This window comes from Corella eumyota, chromosome 1 (assembly GCF_963082875.1).
Source record: "Corella eumyota chromosome 1, kaCorEumy4.1, whole genome shotgun sequence".
NCBI lineage: Eukaryota > Metazoa > Chordata > Ascidiacea > Phlebobranchia > Corellidae > Corella > Corella eumyota.
In genome coordinates this window covers 21742523-21764238 of record NC_137490.1, presented here as the reverse complement: position 1 = coordinate 21764238, position 21716 = coordinate 21742523, and the positions used below count along the sequence as shown (strand labels likewise).

Here is a 21716-nt window from a genome sequence, read left to right as displayed (position 1 = left end):
TTTGTAACAGTTAAAGCTAAAACTTCTTTATTTATAGTAGTATATATATATTAAAAGTTTGTTGTAAAAACTTAATTAAAATATTAACTAAATATAACTCAATTGTAAACAAATAAATGACAAAGTGATGACAGTTATGGTTTGTTATCAATTTATATCAAAATTTAAGTGAAGCCCATAAAAAACACCAAGTTACAACATTCAGAAATATTTAATCCCTAAACACTGAGTTTATAAGTTAATTTCCTCCATTTTATTATAACCTAAATTATTATTGTTGCCTTATCATGCTTATTAAACATAAAAAAAAATTGATAAAAACATATATGCCAATACAAAATTGTAAAATTGATTTATTATACTAGCAGAAGAAAAATCGAATGACGTTTTTGTATTTTTTTACGCTAAATTTAATAAAGTCAACGTAGTTTAGGCTCCTACGTAATAACCGTTATAATATTAAATGTCTACCCACGTAAAACTGCAAATATAACACATAACATATTAACTACCCTATGATAATAAATACGTGCTTTGTATATTGCCTGATACTTCCAATAAAACGCTTTTAAGATGATTAATAATTAAGGTTAGTTACGCATGTAATAATAGTTTAAACTATAACTAACCGTTTATTTAGATTGTAAACGACAATTAATCAAAAATTAACGTTTTTAGCTTTTATTTTTCTGATATTTTTACCATTTAAAGCAAAAGAAATGGTAAATTTTTTAAGGAATGTAAATATACGGTAATTCTTTAAACAGATTTATCAAAAACGTAAAAACTAAACAATAGACCTTTTCTCTTCAACGCCAAAAAAGGTGTAGTAATTTTCATATGTAGTTTGCAAAAATAAACACAACCTTTGTAACTATGCGCTTTTTTACTTAAATATATTTAAGTTTTGCGTATAATCTACACCTAATAAAACTTTTAAAACTGGGTTAAAATTAACATAAATAACTTAAGTTAAATCAACCAAAAAATGACATCACCTTTTACTCAACCACTACTACTATGACTATAACCTATGCATCTACCACAACATTACTTTTGTAACCTAACCATAAAGCACCCAAGCATTCGACCTGCTGTTTCCTAGCTGCGCAATACGAGCAGACGAGTAGTGTTATTGCTTCCTTGCTCGTTTCAGGCCCAAACTCAGCGTATTTTTAACATTTTGGACCTGCGCATGAAGCATTATTCGTGCGGTTCGTATTCTGATCGAAGTGCGATTTTTACGCTGTAGTAACTTAACTACAAATAAAAAACATTATGTAATGATACCATTTACATGTAATAGACTAATTTTAAAGCAGAACATTTAATGTTATATGTCCTTAAACCGATTTTTACAAATAATGTTTTATTAAAACTAATAATAACTCTAGTAATATTAAATTTTAGGAATTTTATATAAATTTTTGTCGACTTTTTAAGCTGAATTTGGGTACAACTCCATCCACAACGTTTTAACATGATATAACTCGTAATACTCTACAATAGGAAAAGACAATTTATTATAATATCAGTTTTCCGGCAATACTAATTCCCCGGCTACTGTATTTTGTTACAGTCTGCTGTTTGCCATATAATACAAATGTGTTAATATGTCAAAATATGAATTTGAATCACTTGTATTTACCGTCTTTAAACGATCTTTTTACCTTTACAAACTTGGTCAAATTTATATTTTTTTGCGGTTTGATGAAATGCATATTTATAAAGTTTACCCCTATCTGCCTATATATACCCAAACTATATAGTAACTACAGCGTAAATTACAAGTTATCCTTTAAAAAGTAACCTACCTTTTTACTTACACTAAAGTTTAAATTCCTTACAACATACTGGCGTTTTACTACATTCCTTTCTTAATCTATAGATACCAAACCAAGCACAACGAAAAATGTCCACTATAAATAAACAGTAAGATAATAGCCGCAAGACTTAGGTTTGCGCAGTTATATTACTGCTACTGCTACGAATGATAGCAATTATAAGCTTCTAATACCATATGTCATAGCTTGATTTTTATACGCCGGTTTGTAATTAATTTTAGCAAGCAGTTATAGCAAAATCTAGTCTAACCAACGCCCATCTTAGATTTGTTAATTTTAAAATGCCAGACTGCTTAGGACTAAAGTCCGCGCAATTTTGTAGCAAAATTATTAAAAATTGGCTTTTCATGACAAAATAATATGTTTTAACAATTTACTGTCACGTTTTTAATTCACGATTATTGAGGTAAAGTTTCTAACGATAACAATTCAGCTGTACCCTTCTTTGCAATAGTTTTAATACTAACTAAACATTTTGGTACCGATTTCTTACCTTAAAAATTGAAAGCAAATATTAAGTAAGTTGTCATAAAATTTTGAACTAGGAAAATGCTTCGCTGCTGAAGCTAACTCTATGTTATAGGCTTAAAAAATTATATTTTTATCCTAACAATTTATTAATATACATTAAATTATATCTTAAACTTTAATTTCTAAGTTTAAAATACTTTTATAATACAATTAAGTGTTTTAGAAACCTAAATTGGCAAATATTATTATATCATGATTTAAACTCTAGTTTCGTGTTACTATCGGGGTTACTAAAGTTCAAAACATTTTTACGTTTCGCTCAAAGTCCAAATTGGGCGGGAAAAATTTCAGACATTTTTTAAATTAAATATTATTTCTATCCTAAAAATAGAATTTTAAATTTAAATGATAAACAGATTTATTCAATAAATAATATGATTTGAAATAAATTTTTTTTACACAATTTTTTATATATAAACAAAGATATGCTTGCATTACTTTTTACTTACTTAAAAAGAACAAATGAATTAATGTATCAAAAGGCTTTGCCAGTATTTTGTATAATAAATTTAATTTATCAAAAAAATCTAGTTTTCCTTTACATTTGACTTTAATTGTTTAACATGTTTGCATTTTGTCGTTGCATATTTACTAGCTCCGCCGGCAGCGTGGTGTAGTGGTAAGAATACATACTACACCACACATGAGGTCGTTGGTTCAATCTCCACTGATCTTATGCTGTAGCGCCCTTGAGTAAAGCGCTATAAATGGTATAAACTCCTGCTGAGCCAGCACTTAATCAGCAGTATAATTATCAGGTAATTATAATCTATCATATCCCAAACTGCTAAAGGCATCTGAGATTGGGTCGGGGTAACAAATGTTACTCTATGTTTAAGTCGCGCATTCGACTTTCCCACATCGAGGATAAAGATATATACAAAAAAAATTGTTCAACATGTTTGCATTTCGTATTTGCATATTTACTAGTTTGGCCAGCAGTGTGTTGTAGTGGTCAAAACACTTTTTACAGTTTAGTTATATTTTTGCAATTCTTTTTTGCCTACTTAAAACATAATATCAACTTTAACTTTTTTGGTAAATATCATTATTTATTGTTCGTTACATTTTTGCAATACAGAAAGATAAAAATTAACAAAAATTCAACCATTATAGAATTACACAACACATACAAAATTATACATTTATTTAAAGCCTTCAAGTGAAAAAAAACATACATTTTCATGCATTAAATTTGGTCAAAAACCTGTAATTGATTTGCATAGCATTTAATAATAGTTTATACTATTTTAAAATTCCTAACTTTGGATTATAAAGTTTTTAAATAAGGAAATACCATTTACATAATACAATACACACATAGAATATTAACTGAGTCTGGAATTGTTAAGTTATAATATTTTATATTAACATAAAATACTTCTTGCTACATAACAAAATTAAATTCATATTAATTCAAACAAAAAAATTTACACATTACCTGCAAAAATTTACAGAAATTATTACAAACTGTTAGGATTAATTAATTACATTTTTTATGATACAATTTTAACAAAATTATTCGTCGTTTATTAACATAAAGTTTTACATTTTTATAAAAATAAGTTACAAGAATAAGTTATTTATTTTGTTCTGTTTTTCGAATTTTAAAAAAAAAATTTACACCTTTTCTTAAATATTTAAGTTTTAAAATTGTGTATTTTAATAACTTAACTATTTAAAAGCAAAATAAGGTTATTTTTATTTTAAAATAATAATGAAATAGTTTAATATTTAGTTAGGGATTTGGTTTACATATACAACACCTAAATTATTGGTTCAGACAACTATAAATATTTGGTTCCTATAATTTAAACATAAGTATTACTTTTTACAACAAAATTTGGTCCAGATCCATGGAATATACTTATATTGAAGTAGTACTCTTTACCGAAACTTAATTATTTACATTATACTTTGTAATATTTTGAATATGAAAAAGTTTTCATTTACATATCTCATATATCAAACAATTATCAATACACAAGATATATTTCCACTTTTTTAAAAATCCAATATTCTAATCAAGTCCCTGATACATTTCATCGATCTCAGCTTGATATCTTGTCTGAAGTTGAGGTCTTCGAGATTTAAATGTTGGCGTCATCAGCTCGTTTTCAACAGAAAACATCTCGCTGGAAAGGTGAATCTTTTTGGGCTAAATACAAAACAAAAAGTTAAGGAAATGTGCCTGTTTAGTTAAAAATACAATATACCCTGTTTTACAATTGACTTGTTTTTTTAGGCTTAATACAATAAAAATTATACAAAAAAAACTTGCTATTATTCGACAAACTGCTATTAACAAAATGTTATAATATTCATTATTTAAAAAAGCAAAAACTTACCAATTCAAAAGATTTTAGTCCCCTCTTTTTTCCAATGGCCAGAACATCTTCCAAAACCAACTTATTTGCATCTTTATTACCACATAAATCATCATATGAGGCATTTACACCCTTATCTTTACAGAATTGCACAAAGGTTTCAGGATCTGGGATACAAACTGCTACAAGGGAAGCTTTAAGACTTTCACCATGCAAAAACACCTGCAAAAAAACAGATTTAAATATCTTATCTATATGTAATAGAGCTTGGTGAACATACACATATCTTTGGGTTTAATTTATAGGCCTACAAAATAATTACAACTGCCATTTGTGGTGCGCAAGTAAATTATCGCCGAAAAATATTAGTTAGAACAACATTACGATATCTAAAAAAACTGACTCAATAGCAGGTCACCAGCTAGTAAATGAAATGGGGAAATAATAAAAGCACAACAAAATAAGGGAAAGTTAATTTTTTTGTACCATAGAAAACATCTTATATGTTTTAACTAATGCAAAATGTAATTTGCTTAAAAAAACAAATTATTGATACCTGTGCAACTGCTGGAGATTGAACTAATACTTGTTCAATTTTTTCTGGGGCAATATATTCTCCTTGAGCCAGTTTAAAAATATGTTTCTTTCTGTCAATTATCTTTAGTGAACCGTTCTAAAAACAGTAAAAATTATATTAGTTTTAATGGTATGTTAAATTATTAAATATTGCCAATTGAGGGTGAATCAATATATACCAAAGTTTAGTAAACAACATATAGATGTATTCATGTCCAGGTTATAGTCTTCCAAAATAAATATATCGACTTTTTTTTGTATGTATTTTTATACTCGATGTTGGAAAGTCGAATGCGCGACTTAAACATAGAGTAACATAAGTTACTTCGACCCAGTCTCAAGTTGCCTGTGGCAGTTTGGGATATTATAGGTTATAATTGCCAGATAATTCTGCTGCTGATCAAGTGCTGGCTTAGCAGGAGTTTGTAACGTTTATAGTGCCTTACTTAAGGGCGCTACAGCATGAGCTCAGTGGGGATTGAACCCACGCCCTTATGTGTGGTGTAGCAAGTGTTCTTACCACTACACCACGCTGCCGGACTTATAGCATATAACGGTCAATAACTTTTGTCTTAGTCAATGCAACAGCATAAGGCTAATAATATTTTCAACTTGTACAAAATAAAGCTTTAACTAAGATAATATCATATGGATAATTGTAAAATAACTTTTAAATATACAAAAGTATAAAAACTTGCTGCTTTAAAACAGAAAAAATTTTTTAAATATTGAGGATAAACTGAATAAAATAATAAATAAAACTAACAGGAAGCCACATTCCAACATCTCCAGTATGCAGCCATCCATCCTCATCTAAAGCCTCTTTGGTCTTCTCCTCATTCTTGTAATAACCCTTGAATATATTTGTTCCTTTTGCACACACTTCACCCTTGCCATCCTTAGCAAAATAATTCTTTTCAGGAACGTCAACTAACTTTACTGTGTTACAAACCACTGGAGTTCCAACGCTCCCAGTTTGGAAATCTCCAGGTACAGTTATACAGATAGCAGCTGTGGCTTCAGTCTGTCCATATCCTGAAAATTGTAAAGCATTTTATTAATTTATCATAAGTACTAGGTACTTTTACCCAAAAAAATGGCATTATGAAGTGGTTAAGGCACTGAGCATTACCACATGAGGTTCCTGGTTCGACTACCACTGCCTTTATGTCATATATGCTAAAACTAAAGGCAGTATCATTATAGACCAACATGTGTAAAGAATTATCTAAGTGGTTAAGGCACTGTGCATCACTATATAAGGTTCTGGGTTTGATTATTACTGACTGCATGTTGTACATATAAAGTTATAGGCACTATATGTACATAAGCTAAGCCTAAGGTAAAATTTAAATGAGGCAGTTAGGGACTTAACACCACAACATAAGGTTCTTGGTTCAATTACCACTAATTGCATGTCTCACAGCACTGTACATAGGTCAACAATAAAATTTAAATAGTAAAGAAATGCACAGCAAACTGCAGTTTAAACTTATACGTTTTACTTTTTTATATGAATACTGACCTTCGGTAAAGTTGACTCCAAGAGCACATCTCATGAAGTTGATGACCTCCAGGGAGACAGGAGCTGCTCCTGTGATGCAGATCCTTGCACGTCCTCCCATCATGTTTTGCACCTTTCTAAAAAGATGAACAAAAATAAAACGCTTAAAAAAGACAAAAAATTAATTGCAGACAAAAAATTAACTAAATAAATAAAACTTTTTAGGATCAAAATGTGTAAAATCAAAATTGCCTTTTTTACTGCAAAATTACTCATTTAAGGGACTAAAAAATATAAAAATAGTAAAAAGATCATTAAGAAAGATTTTCCCCCATTTTTTTACTTACTTAAACACAACTTTATCCCAGAATGTGTCCCTAGAGATGATTCCCTTTTTCAAACTTGCTAGTTTTGATTTATAAGCTTGGTTTAACAAGAAACTTTTAACAAATGAAGTTGAGACGCCAGCGTTGATCTAAAACAAATGTTTTATTTTTATTTTTGAAAATTTTAAACTTAATTTTAAAGGCCGAACACTGGAGCTTGGAGCTTAGTTGATGAGATAAGTCAAATTTATAGACCTACATAATAAAAAAACTGCCATTTGTGGTGCGCGGATAAATTATTGGAGGCAAATATAAGCCAAAAGTTGCGACAATATTGCAACAATTAAAAATGCTTATAAAACGGTCAACTATTAATAAGTTTAAATAAAATAGAAAAAGTTAGGTTTAGGCAAAAATAAATAATATTTAAAATGTAAAACTTACTTTGTCGTACATTCTGTTAATTAACCTTGGAACCATAGGGAAAACAGTTGGTCTCAATACACCTACATCATCCAATAATAGCTTAACATCTCCTTGAAAGAACCCAACACTAAAATATAAAAAATTAAAAAGTTAATTTTGAAATACTGTGAATATTGTTATGTAGTTGGTAAACATTTTATGTGTTTTACCACAAGGTCTGGGGTTTAATTCTAACTGCTAGCAAGCCAAAATGTCCAAAATAACAAATAGAGTTCTTAAATATTTTAGCTAAGTCACGGCCAAAAGTGAAAATGGCAATAATTAAACCTAAAAATTATCCAAACTGGGTCATGGTAATACTATATATATATAACTTTATTTGTACATATATTTATCTTTAATGTGGTAAGGTCAGCATGAGAGCCGTGGGGATCAAACACCGGACTTCATGCACTAAAGACAGTTGTTATGACCACTACACCATGCTGCAGGTTGTATAAGCCATAACACATTTAGAGGCTAGAACATTAAAAAATCTAGTATGTTGTAAATTCTATCATAAACTTACCTTCCTCCCATATTGTACATTTGGGCTGCAACCACTCTTTCAAACACATGAGCAAGTGGCAGGTAAGATATATGGACATCTTGGTTGTTCATTTTCAAGAAAGACTAAAAAATAATAAAAGCTATAATTTTATTTGCATAAAAAAAAATTTAATACAGTTTATTAAGAGTTGGTGATTTTACGAACCTTGAATTGCCAAATTTTAAAAATCGGTTAAACAGATTTTTATTTATTTTAAATAACTTACATCATTTCCAATAGCAAATACTCCACTTATGTTAGCTACAAGATTACCATGAGTTAACATCACACCCTTTGGCAACCCTGTGGTTCCACTTGTATAACAAATCGTATGAAGATCATCAGGTTTTGGAGGCTAAAGGGTAGATAAGTAAATAAAGTTTAAAATTACATTTTTTGGATATTTTAGTGTTTTTTAAACCTTTTTATATTTATTTATACCTGAAGTCTAATGTAGAAAGATTAACTTTACAGCCTTAACTAATATAGAGTAACATTTGTTACCCTGACCCAGTCTTAAGTTGACTTTGGCAGTTTAAAATATTACAAATTTAAAATTGTCTGATAATAAAGTTGCTGATTAAGTGTTGGCTCAGCAGAAGTTCATACTGTATATATCAATATACTCCAAAAATCGACTTAAAGTAGCAGTGGGAATCAAACCCAGAACCTTGTGTAATAAAGTCAAGTTCCCTGACCAAAATGCCGTCAACAATATACCGCTCAAAAATTGATAAATTAAAATTTATATAAATAGTGAATAATATATATTTTACAGGTAACAAAATGAAAATTCAACAACACTTACTACAAAGTCTTTAAGATTATTTTTTCCTATTTCCATGACTTCATTGAATCCCAATAACTTTACTCCAGTCTCTGCAGCAAGTGCTTTAACACCGTCACTAGCATCATCCATCAAAATAATGATTTCAACCTTGTATAGATCTTCTTTTACCCCATTTAAAATTGTTTCTGTTTTCTTATTGTTATCAACCACAAGGATTTTAAGCTCACCTTAATAATAAAACAATATTCAAAATATTACAATGAAATAAATCATATCAAAACCCTTACAAATAATGCTCTTCAAGATAATAAAGCTTGGTGGATGATATGAATAAGTGTATAAGTATATAAAATATGTATGATCAATTTAAAGGCCTACAAAATAATTGGCTGGTAAATTGTTGCTGGCAAATATTAGTTAAAAGTTATCACCATATTACAACAATAAATGCAGCTTATAGGGCTTGCAATCGACTAATTTAAATATTAACATAAATTTATTTAAAATCATTTTTTGTAAATATGGTTTATTTCAAAAACTAAGGACAGGGTTTGGTTTCCACTTATGGCATGTTATGTATTTAAATTAAACGACTAATCACAATTTCCCATTGCTAGTTATAAATGTAAGAGTAAAATAAATAACAGAGAATATCATAAGGCCAATATTAATAATTTAGTACAACTTGAGACTGAATTAGTTACTGCAAATTTTTCTAGTATAATATATTTAGAAAATTGAATAAATATTTTACATTGTAAAATAGTTCCGTAACTTACATTGTGTAATAATATGCTGGATAGATTTTGGTCCCAGAGTATCATAGAGGGGAACCACCACCATTGAGAATGAGTTGCAGGTTTGTTCGGTTATTTTCCATTCCGGTCGATTTTGAGCGAAAATTCCGATAAATTGAGAAGGATCGCTTACTGCCCCCTGGTGGATTAATCCTGAACCAAAATGCTGACTTCTGTCCAAAACCTGAAAATCAAGAAAAAACATTTTACAATTTTTTACGTAAAAATTTTTAATAAAAAGATATGTACAAAATGTTATAAATATTTCGAAATAAAACACAAATAAAGGATTTAAATACATATAAGCATGGATAAAAATTAAAACTAAGTTAAAAAATATATATTAGATAGAAAAAGGCATTTTAAGCTTGGGTTGTGGGGGTATCAAAAGCTATGCCGAGCTGTTAAATAACTTTTTTGACATTAATAATAAATGTTTAATAAAAATTAAATGTAACTTTTAAAAGGTTCCTTGTCATTTAATTAAAAACCATCTGACCAATAATCATATGCCCAAAAAAAGAAACTCTTTTATTAACCCCGTTCTACCCTTGCCCCTCCTCTAAAAAGTGCCAGTTAATTTATATAAAAAACCGACCCAAATTTAAGTAAAATGTTGTTTTAAGGCAAAAGTTTCGTTCTCAAATGGTTTTTAGTAGTATGGGTAAATACCAATTTAAACAACCACCTCTTGGTATGTGAACCAACTGTATGGTTTTCCAGGTGCTGGTCTCCAACCAATGCAAGGTCCTCCCTCTAAAAAAATCAAAAAAAATTGACATTAAACAAATCAAATCAACCTAACAAAGAAATAAAAGTAAAATCCTGCATTGAAAGCTAAAAACCAATTAAACTGTAAATAAAAATGACATTTTTTTAAATTTATTCATGATGTCAGAAGGTAGACTTCATCTAAACATAAAGTAACATCCGTTACCCTGACCCAGTCTTAAGTTGCCTGTGGCAGTTTGGGATATTATAGATTATAATTGCCCGATAATTATGCTGCTGATTAAGTGCTGACTCAGCAGGAGTTGATACCGTTTATAGCGCCTTATCCAGGGAGGCTACAGTATAAAGGCAATTGGGATCAAACCCAGGACCTCGTGTAGTGAAGACAAGTGTTCTTACCACTACACCATCCTGCCAATTTGGAAGCCTGAACATTAAAAGTTAAATAAAATGAAAACTAAAGATCAACCCTCACCCGATAGTTTAAGTCCGTTCATGAAAGCAGCATGCAGAGTGTCAACTCCCGGGTTGAGGCAAGTAATTGGTTGCCCCGGTTTCATTAAGGGTGAGGCTCTCACTTGTTCTTCACCCTGTGATGTCATAATAAAACAATTGTTACATCATGACATTAAAAAAATTACAATTTTGTGAAAAAATTTATATTTTTTATGGGACATACTAAAAATTGGTGGATTTTTTATTTGCATTTTTTAAAGTTGTTTTCAGAAAATAATTTGCAAAAACAAGACATTTTTCTATGACAGCAATTTAAGTAACTAAGTAACTGTTGAAGAACAGCATGACAAATATGTTTACAACTTAGAATATAAAATCATCCCAACCCATCCAAAGTCCAACACTTATTAAATTCCCACAGAAATAATAATACAGAGATACATTCATGTAAGAGGATATTACTAAACATTTCTAAATCACGATATTTTAAAACGTTACCTACAGAAACAACCAATGAAATGGACAACATACATAATAGAGTGATTATCTAAAACAATGGAAGTATTGTTAGGTCATTTTATGACGCGTTTTTAAACGAAACGCGAAAAAACGATCGCAGGTGACGAATTGATGACTCTTGCTTTATAACGCAACAGAAAACAATTATGACGTCATAATTAAATTCGCCGACGGAACAATAACAGAGTGACGCGATTCTTAATCACGGGTTGTTGCAAAAAACTTGCAAAAAATGTCAGATTAATTAAAATTTTTTAAATTGATTTATACAAACAATCACAAACTTTGACGTCATTTTATACATGACGTCATAAAAATAACAAATTTCCTGGCAACAACAAAAAATGAAATAACTAGTTAGATATAGTTCCATATAAACAAGAACATTATTTTTGTACCTTTTAGAATATAAAATCGTTCTAGAATGTTGCAACCCAACACTATGCAAAAATAAATTCATAAAAAAGGGCAACAATTCAATTTGTAAAAAAATTCTTCAAATATTTCGTTGCAAACTTACATCAACAAAAACTGTTTGTTTTGCGCAAATTTCGGGCACCGGCATTTTATTAAAAAACGTGACGTCATCATTGGCCGTGTCGTCATCGCCTGTGACGTGACCGTTTACCGGCTCTTGGGGGCTTTCTTCGTTTTCTTGAATGTTTTCGGCTTGCTGGGTTGACTGCTCAACCGTTTCAATTTGCTCCGACATTTTTAACAAATTTTTTAGTAACTTTTAACAACGCTGAAAAAACTGAAAAATGTCGAAGTTTACAAGCTGTGCTGCATTTGTATGTGAACCGTAAAAATAATCGCAAACTATTTGAAAATTTAATATTACCAAAAAAATTTTTTTGCAATCTGGACAAAATGTAATTTTGATATTTAACTACTTTTTACCTATATAAGACTACAAATTGCCTAAACTATATAACACTGGCTACACATTATTATATTCTAATTGCCAAAAAAACATAAAACCCTTTCTAAAAACATGGATTCTTTAAAACAGCCAACTCTCAAAATTTTTGAGAACGTTTTTTTATTGCAGCAGACAAAAATAATGCTGCAAACCATGTATAACCTTAACAATAAATACTTTAAATTCTAGCTGACATTCAACGTTATTTAGAAAGTTTCAACCAAAATGTCAATTGTCAGCGACGATTGAAACTAAGGGTAAAGTACAATAAAAAACATAATTTATTATATAGAACTTTAACTACCTACTATTCGATATTTTTTAAAGAGTGTCATAAAAGTTGCAGAAAATAAAATAGCAACGCGTATAATACTATGCGAAGTTGTTTACTTTTCCTAAACAAACAAAGTAAAAATTTTAACTATGTCGGGCTATATAGTCGACGTAAAAAAAATATTTTAAAATTTTTTCTGTAATTAATATTTTTATTAAAGTTTTATTTAACTATCAGAGGCAGAAATTTTTGATTTCAAAATTCAGAAAAACCTTTTTTTTATTTTTAAACCATATTTTCTTCTTATAATGAAATTTTTAAATTTAAATTTATTAAAAATATTAGAAATAAAAACAGAAAGTAATTTAACTAACAAGAAATAGTAGGTAAAAATAAACCACGTGACCCAATATATTTCACTTTAAATTACAATTCCAGGTATTTCTAAATATATATAACAATACACTCATAACAACGTTACAACATAGCTTTATCCGATTCTAAACAATCCTTACTTACAGAACCTAAAATAACTAAAGTTAAAATAACATGTTTTAAATCATTAAATTGATTTTGTCATTTTTTTCCAGTTGCATTGTTGTAATATTAATTGTATATCGTATTTATTATTTACTTTTATCAATGCGCAAAAAAAAAAAAAAAAAAAAACATAATAGCGCTTCATTACTAACTATAATATTTACATACATTTATTTAATTTAATAATTTACAATTAACATCAATATCGCGTAATGTCAATCTTGCAAAAAAAATGCTCTGCGTACTGACCACCGCCCTATCTACAACAACCAGGCTGACGTCATCTTTAATAATCTTAAAAAATGTAGTAGCTCTAACTAACGGTCCGGCCTAAGGCGCTCTAACCGCGAATCTGGCCCGGGGGCGAAAATCTATCGCTTGTATGTAGACTACAGAGGTATTGGTGTGTTCTCAAGCGTAGTAAGCTTCGTCCGCGTACGATAAACAACGTATTGTATGACGTCATAATATAGCGTGATTGTTTAACACACGTTTTGTTAAAATAAATATCAAGTTGGTTTTATTTTTTAAAGATAACGCTTTTAAACTTATTTTAATTAAATAAAATGTTAATTTTGCACGATATATATTATAAGGTTTTTAAGAATATAATTTTGATGATATATTTTTGTGTGGCTAATGCCTAAACTACTACCCTGAAAAATATGACTATTAGCTCTAGTTAGTCACTTTTACTCATTCTAATATTATAACATCTTACACTATAACTATACTCATAAAATAACAGCAATTGTAGATATTGATTTTAAAAAGGCTTACCAAAAATTACACCATTACTATACAAAATAACCTTAAGTTAAATAATAGCATAAAATCTAATGCATAAAAATATGTAAAAGTTTTTTTTTTAATAAATACATAAACTTAAATAAAAACTTTAATATTAAAATTCCATTTACGCTTTTACCATAAAAAACACTCTTCTTTAGACTACTACACATAGTGAATAAAAGCACTACCACTTAAAGAAGTAATCGAAGCTATACAACCGGTAGAACGGTTATTATGCTAAAACCTGAAAGCAAAACGTGGCGTAGGTTGTTAGGTATCGTATTTCATTTACTTAGGAATTTGAATTTTTTAAAGGTTTGGTTTAACATTATTTTGTAGAAATAGATTTTTAAAATAAATAAAAAAAATTAAAAATTTGAAAAATAAATTTTGATAAAATTTTTTTTTAACTTAAAATTGTATATTTGTTATATAGCCTATTTATATATACCAAATATTAAAGTAAAATTATAAATAAAATTTACAACACTGAATACAAATAAAAGATAAATTAGGTTTGTAAGTATTTGCCATGTTTTACTGTAGTTAAGTATAATTAATTATGTTTGTAAAATTATTGATTATCCTAAAGGTGAAAAATAACTAGCTACCAATTTAACTGTTAAAAATTTAAACTAATAGTTTATTCAAACATTAAAAAGGGGTTTTAATTTCTATTTTAAAACAATAAATATCACAAAACAGCCAACAAAAAAGTGTCTATGTGTAAGGAAAATGTTATTGGTTTAAAGTGTAAACTATACAAACAAAAAAATGAGTAACGAACATTTAATTAATTATGTGTCGTAATGACTAATTACAAAGCACGTCCTTGCAGGAAATATTCTGAATTAATTTTAGATTAAATATATACAGACTTTACAAATTTAAAATAATTTCAAAAACCCTTTCAAAATTTCAAAGTAAAATCACTTTTAAGTTTTATGAAAATTTTAAATAACAAAAATAAAACGATGATTTTTTTACCTCATGTCCAGTAATAGCAGATTGTTTGTTGATGTTAATTAAATGTTTTTGTGGTTCTCTTTCATCTTTTTTCATCAACCAATAAAGAGTAATTATTGCAACTGCACCAAGGCCTAGCAGTTGATTCGTTGATAACTAAAAACAAAAATTTTTATTAAATATTGTCAGAAAACATCAATTAATTAAAAAAACTTCATTTTTTAATCAGTGTAATTATAGTATTCTTGTATGCTATATATATATATATTGTTTTGTATATATCTTTATCCTCGATGTGGGAAAGTCGAATGCGCAACTTAAACATAGAGTAACATCAGTTACTCCGACCCAGTCTCGAGTTGCCTGTGGCAGTTTGGGATATTATAGATTATAATTGCCCGATAATTATACTGTTGATTAAGTGCTGGCTCAGCAGGAGTTTACACCGTTTATAATGCCTTACTCAAGGGTGCTACAGCATGAGAGCAGTGGGAATTAAACACACGACCTTATAGTGGTGTAGCAAGTCTTCTTACCACTACACCACGCTGCCGGTTTATAGTATGCTTATATACTATAAACATATATGCATTAGAATTCATTTACTAAAAAATTGAAAATAATATTATTGTAACTTTACAGTTTACCTGTTCAAAAAATGCTGCATAGTCAGGCATAAATTTCTTTAACTGCGACATTTTGTATATTTTAATTTGATACACAAAAGTTTTTAAATAATTTATTTCTAAAAACATTAAAATAATGAATTAACCAGTAAGTATATATATTAATTGTACAGTCCACAGTTTAAAACTACTTAAAGTAAAAGTACATGCGTAAATCAATTTATTAAAAATTATGCTAACTTGCTATTTTTTTACACAATTTACCAAACTGTCAATTTTATAAGTGGTTATACAAATACATAACTTATTTCAATTAAGCAAACAATGTAACTAACCACCAAGCCACGTGGTGTGCCGCAAACTAACAAAACCTATTTGCTAGTTTTGTCAATATTTAACTTTGCACTCTGTTACTTTTGCACGCCTGGCTTTAAAAGTAAATGCAAAATTAAAGGTAAATACGCTAACATAAATCACGCGTGCACGCGTAGATTGAAAATTTTAATCTGTTAGTACGTGTGCACGCGCGGACACGCCAATTTTTACGCTTGCACGCACGAGATTTCGTCGAAAACTGCCCTTCCTTAGACTAAAATGGCGCTACAACATATGAGCAGTGGGGTTTGAACCCACGACCTCATGGTGGTGTAGCAAGTGTTCTTACTAGTTACTACTACACCACGCTGCCGGTATTTAGTAATATTTAGTCCTAAAACCCAGCATATTCAAAAGCCTAAAACCTTGTGTATATATTTAACTAGTTCATTTTAAACTAACGCTAAACTTTTTCTTAGTCAGAATTAAAACGTATTCAAATTTTTTTCCTAATTTTCTCAGAATCATCAAAATTTTTCGTTTGCATTTTTTTTCCGTGTTGCGAAATTTAAATCGCTGATTCATGAAATGCTTCATTAAACGTTAGTGAGTCATTTTATTTTAAATTTATCCGCAAGTTTTTTAATATTTTAATAAGATAATTTGATTTTGTCAGTGGGTTTTACAAAATAAAATCGTGTATTACCGTAATCTTAAAATTTTTTCTGGTATTGTAGTATACTGTTCATAGCAGACTACAAGCCGAAAGGTTTCGGGTTTGAGCCGCATAAATGCCACACTATTCGCCCTTATGCCGAATACAGATAGTTTAAACACAACACAACAGCACACCCTTTCCTTAAAAAAATTCAAAAACTTTTTACCATCGGCGACATTAAGAAAAATTTAACCAAAGGTGGGCACCAAACCGTTAATGCGTTGATTAACGAAGTTGACTTTCTCGTTAAAATTTAACTTTTAAGTTAACTTAAAAAAAATTATAAACGGATCTTTTAACTTTTGTTACATTAATGTGCTTTTGTTAGATAAAGTACGTAAGTACCAAAAATGTCTTAAATATACAAATTTTGTATGGTTCATTGACATCTTACGATTTAAAAAACGTTGTTTTCGAACAAAAATGCGCTTTTCTAAATCTACATTACCAAAAATTAAAAATAGCTAAATTTAAGTCCTATAGTTTTGGTATATTTTTTTAATTAAAAATGAATTTATTTATAAAAAATATATGTTTTAACTTTATATGTTAAAGCCATGCATTTTTGTAAATTTAACTAGTTAATAACAAAACCCAAATTAACTAAGTTTATTTATTTATTTTTTCTGCTAAGGTTACATTACATTTAAAAAATAATACAAAACAATACACTAACACTATGATTTCAAAAAAATACCACAGATTTTAAAAACAAGTTGAAAAGTGAAATATGTCTTGAAAATAAGTATTAATATAGGAGTTAATATTAAGTTTTAATGAAATATAAAACGATAACAAATAATTCCAACCAAATATGTTAAATTGTTTCTAATGTCAATAAAAAGTTAGTTTATGCGCAATAAACTACAATGAATCAAACATATAGTCATCCTTTTAATTTCATTGATATTTTTGGTTTTAAAGTTTAAGTGCTAACTAAATAAGATTTAACTTTTTTTTTAATACTCGCAAACGCAATACAAATTTTCATTCTACATTTTAACGCAAATAAATTGTTTTAGAAATTTTATTCGAACAATGGCAGCAAAAATGGAAACACCTAAAGCAACTACGAAGTTAAAAAATTCTATAATTCCAAATTTAAAAAAAATATATTTAAAAAATGACCATATTTCAGATGTTTGTAGTAAGTAATGTTAAACGTAAAAAATATGGTAAAATAGCATGCATTTATAGTTTGGCAGTTGGATAAATTTATAGTTAGAAATCAGATAAATGCCTTCTGCATTTAACTAAACAAAAAAAATAGCCCATTGTTGATGTCATCCATAATTTCTTCTGCTATTTGCGTTACCAGGTCGTCCATTGGCTCATTTTTAAAAATAATCTCACGTTTAAATCCAATAGCAAAGTCTAAAATAATTACAAAACAATTTTGGCTTTATTACAATTTAAAATGTTCAATAAAAGCTTAGTTACTTTCCTGAAGTAATACGTTAAATTTAGCAATACTAGTATGTAAAAGGCATTTGGTATAACAATTTCCTTATGTGTAACATTATATAAACACCAGTTTTAACAGAAGAGTCATCGTAATCACATTTCTTACCCAGTCTTTGATCGCTTACGTAAGCCATGTTTACTGGGTTGTTTCCAGCATCATTAGGATTGCTAGAAACAAAACATATATTCCATTGAAGTGCTTATACATTACAACTTGCTAGTTAATTATTGTTTAAGCATTACTATAATTACAACGGTTTACAAATTTATTAGTTTCATAAATTTAAATGACTGCCATTCAAAAATTATAAGTTGCAAATTTACAATTTATGTTATACTACAATAAAACTTGGCTATAAACGAAGGAACTTGTAAACAAATATATATAGCCCTTTCAACTCTGTTATGTTTAAAACCCCTGTATCGTATGTTGTCCTGTTCTACTAAAAAAACGTGCCGTTTACAATAGGAAAAAAATCTCTCGAATAATTATGTTTTGTGTCAAATTTTTATGTGTTCTTTCTACTTGTAAGAGTGCAAATATTAAACATAAAATGCAATAAATAATAAACATCAGCTATAAATCAGCTATAAAATTACTATAAATCAGCTATAAATTAGCTATAAAATTACTACATACTAGTTTAAGAGACCCGTAGTAAAATTATGTTTTGTCTAAAACCGAACAACATACATGACCCAAACCCCTAAGCGAAATGGTTTACTTTTGAACCCATTTGTTTAAACTCCTTACTTTTAAACCTCGATATTAAATCTCTCTTATTTAAATACTCTTATCCAAATCCTTAGCCTAAATTTAAGGCAACTATATATATGCTATAAGATCCTGTTAAGTACTTGTTTTAAATTTGATATAAAATTTCTCTTTAAACAGCTTAACAGAAATATTATTTGTTGCACTATTGTGCAAGATTAATAAAAGATTAACAGATTGGATATGGATTTGTTATTTATGCAATTTTTTAGCAATACTATTCTTACAGTGATCTTTTTATAAGTTTAATATAATCTTAGTGGAAATAAGTTTGGCTTTTTAATGGTACCCTTTTTAACTATATGTTATACGGATTATTTTTACACCTTGCAAAAAGTTTATTTATTGTTTCTAAGGCGTTTATTTAAATCAATTTTTTGCTTGATATTTTTATTGTTAGCTTGTAACACTAAATTATTTTATTAGAAAAGTAATGTCTAAATGGCACTTTAAATGTTTTTAGATTTTTTTGTATAAAAAATGTACTATATAAACCATATTGAATAAGTCTTATATTACAAAATGCCGTATAGTTGGAAAATAAGTATAACTTCACCAATTTACCTAACAGTCTTATATTACAAAATACCGTATAGTTGGAAAAAAATTACAACTTCACCAATTTACAATTTATGTTATTTTACTTTTGTTTGGAAATCTTCAAGTGGCTGCAAACGTAAAAACTTCCTACATTAAAACTTGTATATCTAAACTTCTTTTTAAACCTATTTCATATTAACCTCTTAATTTAAGCTCTTTTATTTTAACCGTTTACAAATGTATTTATGACATTTATACATCTTACATCTGAACGCCTTTAATTTTAAACTAAACCTAATTATTAGAAACTCCTTTTAGCTGAACTCTATACAACTAACCCTCTACATTAAAACCCTTATATTTTAGCACATTTGATTAGGTACTTTACAAGTAAACTTCTTAATTTAAACCCATTTTATTTACACTCCCTTTTTTAAACTATTTTTTGGAAAACTTTTACATTTGAACCTTACAAAAAACTGCTTTTTTAAACCTTTTTGTTTAAACCTTTTTTTTCAGAAATTGAATGAGTGAAATAAGATATAAAAAAATGAAAAGATGGTTGAGTTGGATAGGTTTTAATTATTAGTGGTTCTTTCAAAAGTAGGTTTAGTTTTAAGTTAATCAAGTAGCGGGATTAGGTTGTGTGTAAATGTATGGGGATTAAGGAGGGTTTAAATGTCAGAAGATTTAGTTTAAAAGGGGTATAAACAAAAGGGTTTAGTTTTAGCAAGTTTAATAGTTAGGAAACTCTAAAACTCTGTGTCTTATTTTTATTTTCAAATATTTGTCGTTTGAACTTGAACTTAAGCATTTTAGATTTTTATTTTTAAAGTATAGTTTAGTTACCTGAATATATAAATGCAAACCGTAAAATTATTTGCTCCTCTCAAAAAATCGGTTTTCAGAAAAGCTTCAAGCCTTTCTACCTAAACATAAAGTAAAAACACATTTAGTCACTACAGTATAACTCTGATTTTATACTGAAAAGACGTTTTACCTCAGTTGGGATTAAAATGGCTTTTAAATATTCAATTATTTGCGGAAAAAGAGACATTTTTAGATAAAACTGATTTTATTTTATTTTAGAAATTAAAGTACGAAAGCGGAACCAAATCCGCGCATGCGCAAACTATGCCTATGTAATAAACGTTTACAAACTCGTAGTTTAATATAATTTTTTTAAATTTTACAAGTAAAATTCCTAGTCAAAACTAATTTTTAATATTTAATAAAAATATAAAATATTAAAATAATTAATTTGTAAGAAACTTACGTTTTTCTTCAAAATCACTTTTCCTATTTAGTAAATGTAATACAACTTGCCTAACAGTGTGTCCACAATCATTTATAACAATTTAACCTTTACTTCTAGTCTATTGCTATAAATATAAACGATATTTTAACGTAAAAATTTTGAGCTGTTTAATAATTCCCCAAATGGCCTAAACCTAAGTTTTACAGTTACCTTAAAGTAAAAACCACAATTTTAATGACTCCAATTTTTTAATTAATTTTATTTAATCTTTTATGCTTCTAAAATCGCCGAGCTCACTTATTTAATAATTTGGTATAAAGTATTTTTTTGAATCTTAAAGCAAAAATGAAAAGCCTACGTGACATTTTAAATGATGAAATGCAACAGGGAATAAATTGTAAGTTGAAAAATTAACAAAACTTTTAATGAACAAATAATAAATTTCTATTAAACATTCACAAAACTGTTTGTGGCTCCAGTAAGTGCTATAAACATTTTAACTGCGTGGTACGGATTATTTATTTTGAGTAATAATTAATATTTTACTTTTAAACTGTTTGATGTAAATCAAATATGGGCCTAGATATTTTTATGGTTTGTTAATTTTTGATTCGTTAAACAAAGACTTTCGCAATGATATTTATTGCGCTTTAAGGCCCGTTCACACGGCGTACGCAACGTAACGTAGTGCAAGATTGTGCAACCTTTTAAAATGAACAGAGTCGTTCACACGTATGTGAGTTTGCGTAAGTTACGTAAGATTTCGTAAATTTTTACGAAGATTTCGTAAAAAATATTCTATCATTTTTGTACCTTATATATTCTTATAGTATAACAACAAAGTTATATTTAAAAATTTTAAACTGACGTTGTTACCTACCGACCATAATAATTTCTTTACCTACATATTAATTTTTTTATACTCTTTAATAATACTAAGACATTTTTTTAAACTTCAAAACATATTTATACTATTGAATTTCCTCGATAACTGTATTACAATGTTTTTGTCGTTAAACAATAAAGTCAGGTTACTGTAGTTTCACCTTTTTAAAAGAATAAAATACAATATCAGGTATATAAAACAGCGTTGAAAATTAATACCCAAA

The 21716-nt window shown here is 28.3% G+C and overlaps 1 protein-coding gene and 1 long non-coding RNA gene across 3 annotated transcripts; both read right to left on the bottom strand.

Annotated features, from left to right (window-relative positions):
- Positions 1 to 3524: 3524 nt before the first annotated feature.
- On the bottom strand, positions 3525 to 15652 carry LOC145763528 (long-chain-fatty-acid--CoA ligase 1-like). 2 transcript variants are annotated; one of them, XM_082574987.1, is made up of 15 exons: positions 15559 to 15652; positions 14933 to 15067; positions 10918 to 11032; positions 10399 to 10466; positions 9693 to 9894; positions 8932 to 9140; positions 8350 to 8478; positions 8103 to 8206; positions 7553 to 7661; positions 7130 to 7257; positions 6804 to 6919; positions 6045 to 6313; positions 5259 to 5375; positions 4724 to 4924; positions 3525 to 4533 (listed from the first exon to the last, which is right to left on the bottom strand). In XM_082574987.1, exons 1-15 carry the CDS (start codon positions 15607 to 15609, stop codon positions 4396 to 4398), a joined length of 2091 nt encoding a protein of 696 aa, XP_082431113.1. In that variant the 5' UTR covers positions 15610 to 15652; the 3' UTR covers positions 3525 to 4395. The 2 variants fall into 2 exon arrangements, with proteins under 2 accessions (XP_082431113.1, XP_082431112.1); XM_082574986.1 differs by lacking the exons at positions 14933 to 15067; positions 15559 to 15652 and adding an exon at positions 11938 to 12167.
- Positions 15653 to 17346: 1694 nt separating this feature from the next.
- LOC145763566 (uncharacterized) lies at positions 17347 to 20776 on the bottom strand. The gene is made up of 4 exons (XR_014288435.1): positions 20626 to 20776; positions 20199 to 20278; positions 18141 to 18202; positions 17347 to 17944 (listed from the first exon to the last, which is right to left on the bottom strand). It is a non-coding gene; the product is annotated as an uncharacterized LOC145763566 (long non-coding RNA).
- Positions 20777 to 21716: the final 940 nt, after the last annotated feature.